At 40.0% G+C, this 7,172-nt stretch overlaps 1 protein-coding gene across 1 annotated transcript in view; it reads right to left on the bottom strand.

The window, feature by feature from the left end:
• Nucleotides 1-7,172, bottom strand: part of LOC107694132 (vigilin-like) — a 19,359-nt gene that overhangs the window by 5,416 nt on the left and 6,771 nt on the right. Inside the window, 14 exon segments of the mRNA XM_016493741.1 lie at nt 694-832; nt 938-1,156; nt 1,292-1,513; nt 1,747-1,965; nt 2,263-2,394; nt 2,479-2,565; nt 3,321-3,434; nt 3,534-3,638; nt 3,954-4,093; nt 4,186-4,264; nt 4,384-4,488; nt 5,634-5,741; nt 5,917-6,123; nt 6,225-6,440. Coding sequence (XP_016349227.1) covers nt 694-832; nt 938-1,156; nt 1,292-1,513; nt 1,747-1,965; nt 2,263-2,394; nt 2,479-2,565; nt 3,321-3,434; nt 3,534-3,638; nt 3,954-4,093; nt 4,186-4,264; nt 4,384-4,488; nt 5,634-5,741; nt 5,917-6,123; nt 6,225-6,440 — 2,092 coding nt within the window.

The raw sequence follows: 7,172 nt of genomic DNA, 5'->3' as shown, positions 1-7,172 counted from the left end.
TTTTTTACCCAGTCATTTAAAAATAACACATTTTAGAGCTGTAACGACAATACCGTGAAACCGTGATATTGTTGCTTAAGGTTATCATACCGTCAAAATCTCATACCAGCCCATGCCTAGTTCAGAGGGGACTGCAGGATGCCTCAAGTATTTAAATTCTTTATATTAAAATTTAACTTATTCTAAATTAAAATAAAAACCTTATAAATAAATAACTTTTCCCATAACTATTTTAATAACTATTGCTTGACCTGAAAAATTAGTACATTTTTTAATATTGAAGAACATATGGTTCTGGAGAACCATATGAACATAACTCTTGGAATAAAAAAAAATAACCAAGAATCATTAAATTAACCACATTATCAACAAACACATTTGAAAACAAGCAGCTGTTGTCATAATTACAGCAGAAATAATGGAAATATAAAACAGCTAAAAACTACTGCTCTAGATTAAAACCTTCCCCACATCTTACTCCCAACATTAGTTTTTATCAAATTTGGTATCACTGATGTATAAGAGTAAGGAGTGATTTCTGCACTTCTCAAATGGGCCATTTTTTGCACTTCACCTTCAGTGTGGTCGTTTTGTACAAGGGAGAGTTGTGGTTTCTATTTCAAAGATAGATCAAGAAACATTTGATTTCTATGATATGACCTTTTAATTATTGATATTCACTGTGGTATTTACCTTGCTGGTCATCTCGGTCTGGAAACTTAATCTGCACATTGTGGTCTTTAGTGATCTGCTGTATGCGAGAGCCTTTAGGCCCCATTATGGAGCGGTGGAACTTCTGAGGGATCACACACTCCATGATCACTTGAGCATCCTGCAAATTTAGAGTAACATGTAGTCTGTTACCTCTTTAAAATAGCAAATGCAGCAGTCTGAGATTGGAATCGCATTGATGCATTGCAGATTGTTACCTACTTACCAAATCCTCAATCATCTCCAGCATGCGTTTCTTTGCTGCCTCCAAACAATCTTTGGCTCCCTTTAGGGTGACCTTATCACTCTGTGAGCCAGTTCGGGGGAAACTGACTATAACACCACCATACTCGTCAGCAATGTCCCTCAGGACTTGGCCACGACGTGCCACGAAGAACCGATGGTGCTTGGGATCGACAATCATGAAGTCTTCTACAACGTTATCCTGATATCAGGAATACGATTTAAGAATCATTAGGGCAAATATTATCCATTCAGAAGATTCTAATTTTTCTGAGGATCAGTGTTGGGGGTAAAAAAAACAAAAAAAAAAAAACAAGAGATGAACATGGGGACTAACCAAGCTCTTAATAAGTGCCTCCAGCTCCTTCTGTGCTTCTGCTACAGCTTCCTCTGTACCAATGACTGTGATCAGTTCCTGATCCTTATCGTCAGCAGTAGGGAAGATGATCCTGGCGCCTGTGCTGTCCCGCACCTTGCGGATATTTCCACCTCCTTTTCCAATAAGGAACTTGTGGTATTCAGGTTTGGCACGAAGCTCAACTGTGTGGCTTTTAATTTGCTAATAAAAAAAAAAAACACCACAAACATCTTTAGTCACACAATAAATGCACAGCTCTTAAGTAATCTCTTAACTCGGTTGTTTTTAGAGCAATAATGACTGGCCTTGTGTTTAAAGCAGTTTGGAAACTTGTACTAACAAACCCTGAGCCCAGATGACATTCCAAGCATAACATCAGCATTACCGGCTTTAAGTTCCAAGTACTTGAAGGAAACCCATCCCTTCAGACATACCTTTTCTTCTGCCAGGGACAGCAGCTGTTTCTTGGCTTTCTCTACCTCCTCCGCTGGGCCTCTGATTGTCACTGCATCGATGCCAGAGCCCTCTGTTGGGAAATGGATGTGCACGCCACCACACTCCTCCATGATGGAACGCACAAAACGCCCCTTGGAGCCAATTAGGGAGTTGTGCAGTTTTGAGGGGATGGACACCTCAACCTCTGTAATATTTGCCTGCAAAAAATGAATGAATAAATACATACATCCCCTTCCATCCAAATGCACTACAAGGTTTTTGAAATAAGCCTCCTATGCTTATTGCATTTGTTTTCCATTGTAATATTTATTAAAATGTTGTTGTTTTTTCCCTGTGATGGCAAAGCTATCAGCTATTTCTCCAGTCTTCAGGGTCACATGATCCTTCAGAAATCAAAGTTTAATGGTAGCGTATTTCTTAACAGTAATATAAGGGAAGACTTTTAACTTGACATTTCAAAAATACAACAAATATCAAACTAACAAAAACCTCACCAGTTCTTTCTGAATGGCCAGGATCCTGTTTTTTGCGGCCTCACAGTTTGCCTTCTTTCCTGTGATGACAATCATTTCAGAGTTGCTGTTTTCCGCAGGCAGATCAATCTTAGTGTTAGTCTCTTCGCGGATCTGAAAAAAAAGAGAAATAGTGCCAGTAAGTAAACAGACTGAAAATGGATGAACGTGCAAGATGTCTAAAAAGTAACTTCTTACCTTTTTTATATTTGCTCCTCCTTTGCCAATTATATTTTTGTGGAATTGCTTGAAAATGGGGACTGAGACAGAAAAGCTGTTCTCAACCTGGAAAGAACATAAAAATAGGACGGTTTAGGAAATGCTAAAATTGACAGTCGTATCAGACTGTTAAGACCAAAATGTACTTTTACACACACACACACACAGCCTGCCACAGTATACTCCATTTGAAAGCATGTATGAACACCAGCGGTTGGCATTTGTGCAATAAAGTTTCACCCTTGTCCAGTGAATCTCCAGACATTATGTGTATACTGTAAAAGAGTATGTGTGCTTTAAAAAAAATAAATAAAATTAATAGGATGCACAGAGTACTGCGTACCACGTGTGCTGATGTCAAAATTCATATTTCAATTCATATCATGTGCATTGCCTATTGAATGAGTTTATAAAAATAAAAAAAGATACTAAGTTGTAAGGCTGTTTGCACCTAACAATAGTTTTTATAATCTAATTCTATGAGAATAGGGAAGCACGTCACAGCAATAAGCACACAGAGAAACGAAATGGAACAACTTTTTCCAGCTGATTAAATATTCTGAATCCACCGGGCAGACGACAGAACTGCAGCCTATGGTATAATAAATAGAATATAATAAATAGAATTATAATAGATAAGGTAATTGCGTTGTGGGAATAACAAGAATGAAAAATCCCAGATGTTAAGTGGAATGAAACCTTGCCATTGCCAAAATTAGTGTTCCTGATAGTGTTCCCAACCTCAGCAATTACTGAGTTGAATGAGACTCGGCAATAGAAAATTCAGGAAATTAGAAAGGGGAAAAAAAAAACGTGTGTACCATTTCAGCCACCATTTTCTGCATAAACTTTGTGCACTTTTCCACCTCGGTGCGAGGCCCACGCAGTTGTACAATGTCACTTTTCTGCGTTGGGTCAGGGAAGTTGATGATACCCTGAAAGCGAGGAGGAGAAAAAAAAAAAAGTGTTTTCTTTATTATAAGACACAGAAATGTGACATTGAAAAAATATGCCATGCATCTTAAAACATTTACCTCAGGGAACTTATCCCGAATTTCCTTAATTTTCTCCCCTTTCTGTCCGATGATGGCTCGATGAAAACGCTGTTCAATGATCATGTCCTTTGTACGCTCATTCTCCTGTTGAAATCCTGACATTCTTAGAGACTTTCAGTCAAGAGTTGCCAGGCAACTCCAGCAAATAGCCCAGAGGACTTTATACTCTGGAGGCTGTAGAGCCTACGGATGTTTTTTTCCGCTAACTACACACGCACCTGACTCCAATTTAAGCATTACGCAAATAAATTTACAGCAGACCGTAACCTAAAGTAAATCATCTAAGACAAACGCAAACGATACAAGCACATAACTGGTAAACACTAACCTAAAAAACACTGTGGAGAGAATATGGTAAACAGAGCCTGCTTTATTCAATTACAAATCTATCCAACTTGCCATGCGTGACGCGAGCTCCAGCAGCTCCTTCTTGGCCTCCTGCACGCCCTGGGGGTCACCCTCAATACGGATCAGGTTGCTCTTCTCGTTGTCAGGTGGAATGCGGACTGACACTTTGTGCTGCTCCTTTATGCGGTTAACTAGATGCGGAGGGGGAAAAAATGGGTTTATGAAGGATACATGAATGTGTTCACATAATATCTGCTATAAACATCAAAACAGCTATACTCACTGTTTGCACCGCCTTTCCCAATTAAGTGTCGGTGGAACTTGGGGTCCACGCTAATCTCTGTGTAGTCCATTCGGTTAACCTTTTATAAATACATGAAAATCAACCAAATTGTTTAGGACACACTGAGGCCAATATATGCCTAAATATAACAATGCAAGTGAAAGCATTTGCCTTGAAATAGGGAAATTAAAGTCTTACCAGATCTGTAACAATGGCTTCAATCTGGCCCTGTACTATCTGTACATCTTTGGTGGGACCCTCCAGCGTGATCTTGTCCTCTCCCTCGGTGAACTCAATGTGCACCTGTTGATAAACACAGAGCAGTCTTAGGCCCAATCCCAATTCTATTTTATACCCCTTCCCCTCCGCCTACCCCTTCCCCCTTGAAACAGAGTGTCAAGGGGTAGGGGAGAAAATATTTCCCTAAGAATTGGGACACCACTACTATGCAGTCACACGTCATCTAGCTCCTGCAATACACACACCTATACTGGTGTGCATCAGAGCCTTACCGTTCTATATTAATGCGCTACACACACACCACACACACGAGAAAAGAAACTGGTCAACGCTGCCCCACGACTTTTATTAATAAACCTTCCCCTTACCCCTCCAACCAAGAGAATCGAGACACCCCTACCCCTTCACGTGAACGCGCAAAACGGAGGGGTAGGGGAAAGGGGAAGGGCTAAGGGGTAGAATTGGGATTGGGCCTTACTGACCTGATATTTCAAACGGTTCAAAATTCAGTAATTTACTTATCCTCATTTGGTTCCAAACCTATAAAACTTCCATTCATCTTTCAAACACAAATGAAGAGATTTTAATAAAACCTGAGGAATTTGTCCATCCATTCATAGCCCATTCCACCAAAACTTTGATGCTTCAAGAAGTTCAATGTATCTGCATTAATGAATGTTCATATGCAAATAACAGGCTAAATTAATTCAGTTCATCATGTCTGTTCAGAAGTGTCTATTAAACGATTCATTAGGATTCATTTTACCATGTCTTTATGAAGCGTCAAGATTGGTGTAAAAGTCTTTCAATACAGGAACAGAAATATCTCAGGTTTCATTAAAATTTTGTTTCGTGAACAAACAAGACATTTTGTTTTGTCGGGTTTGGAACAACATGAGGGTGTGTATACAATACTATACATACTCATACAATAGCATCTGGTTATGTATTATTTTAATAGACTAATACAAAATAAACTAATGTATTTGCGACTCTTGGGTGTTTCTTCTTGGCTAGATTCCAGTGTCATTCTAAACTACCGGTGCAGGTTGACAACTACTGTGACCTTTGTACGGTCACTCTGACATGTTACTCTGGTCAAAAACATCTACTGAACATACGCCAAATGTACACATTTCTCTCATTGAGCAAGACAATGGAGAAATCTGGCTTAGCACTCTGACTTGATTAGCGGAAAGTTGACTCGCCTTGGGCATTTGCTGTGTGATCTTTGCCAGATTCTGTCCTTTCTTGCCAATAATGAAACGATGAAGCCAAGAGGGAGCAGAGACCGAGGACACAGTGTAGCTGTTGGCCTGTAGAAAAAGAGTAAGGGTCAAAGGTTACACAGTCAAATTGATAGCATTTCTGTGGTAAGATTTTCAATACATTTCCTAAATTAAAGCTAAAAGAGAAGCGTGCAAAAGAGAGCTTGAGGGAAGGAATTCTTGTACTGAAACATGCAGGGGAGAGGAAAACAAGCTTGTTTACCTTGGCATACACTTCAGTGAGTGCCTGGCCCAGCCGGTCTGGCTCCCCACGCAGGATTACTGTCTCTGAGCTGCTGTCGAGGGGTGGGATCTCGACCGAGACGCCCGTCCTGTCCAAGATCTCTTGCAGGGTGTTACCCTTAGGCCCAATCACATACTTGTGCTGAGATTTCTTCACCTCCACTGCAATAGTGGTAGCATTCTTCTTCTGAAATGAGCAAAAGGCCGCATTTAAAATCATTACTTCTTTCACATAGAAATTCAGCCCTGTGTTTCAGAAGCATACTGTGGATTTTGGTCATTGCTCACCTTCTCCTCATAAATCTTCTTGATCTTGGCCATGGCCAGGGCCACCTGCTCTTTCTCCCCAGTGATGACGATCTCCGTTTTGTTCACACTTGGTGGAGGGACATTAATGCGGGCTCCTGTCTCCTGCATCCATTCCCCCACCAGCTTGTTATAAGCTCCAGTGATGAAGGGATGATACACCTTTTCAATGTTCATTCTCTCCACAGCACGCTTATCCTGCAATGATTTAATGAAACCATCATTTACGGTGTTGTTTATTACTCAATAAATGAGTAAATAAATAATTAGCACTATCCCACATCATCTGATTTGCAACCGTGTGATAAGCAAAAAAAAAAAAAGCTTAAACTGAAATGACATTTCAGATACTGTTGCTTTCGTCAACAAAAATTATGACTAAATATCGTCATCAACGAACCTTTATCACGTGACGAAAACGAGACGCAATGTAAATGCTGGTCATGTGACGATGACTATAATTAAATGTATAATGCAATATTGTTGACGAATAAAAACGAGACTAAATGTGGTTTACAAAATAAACTATGCTAAAATGTCTCTTCATTTTCGTTGACCAAAACGAGACGAAACGAAATGTTATAACGTTATTTCGTCTCGTTTAGTCGCGTTATTATTATTATGTTGCAGTATTTCTGTTTCCTGTGTCTCACTTCAGGGGCTGCATCAGGTCGCACTGCGCAGACGCAGGCAACGTCACTTCCTCAAGCCCCACTCGCGGCATTTAGAGCAGTGTTTCCCAACCGGGGTGCCACGTCTGTCGAGAGCAGGGGTGCCGTGTAAAAAATCCTTTTTTAATATTTTTAAATTGCTAAAATGTTCAAAAAAAGCATTATATAATATCCATTTCTAATGTCGCCAATAATTAGAGATGCACTGAAATTCCGGCTGCCGAAAATTAGTTCACCGCTCAGGTTTCACTTTCACGTG

This window comes from Sinocyclocheilus anshuiensis, unplaced genomic scaffold, assembly GCF_001515605.1.
Source record: "Sinocyclocheilus anshuiensis isolate Anshui unplaced genomic scaffold, SAMN03320099.WGS_v1.1 scaffold1530, whole genome shotgun sequence".
In the NCBI taxonomy this organism is placed as follows: domain Eukaryota; kingdom Metazoa; phylum Chordata; class Actinopteri; order Cypriniformes; family Cyprinidae; genus Sinocyclocheilus; species Sinocyclocheilus anshuiensis.
Note: the sequence above shows the minus strand (reverse complement) of the source record. Positions and strands in the feature narration are given on the sequence as shown.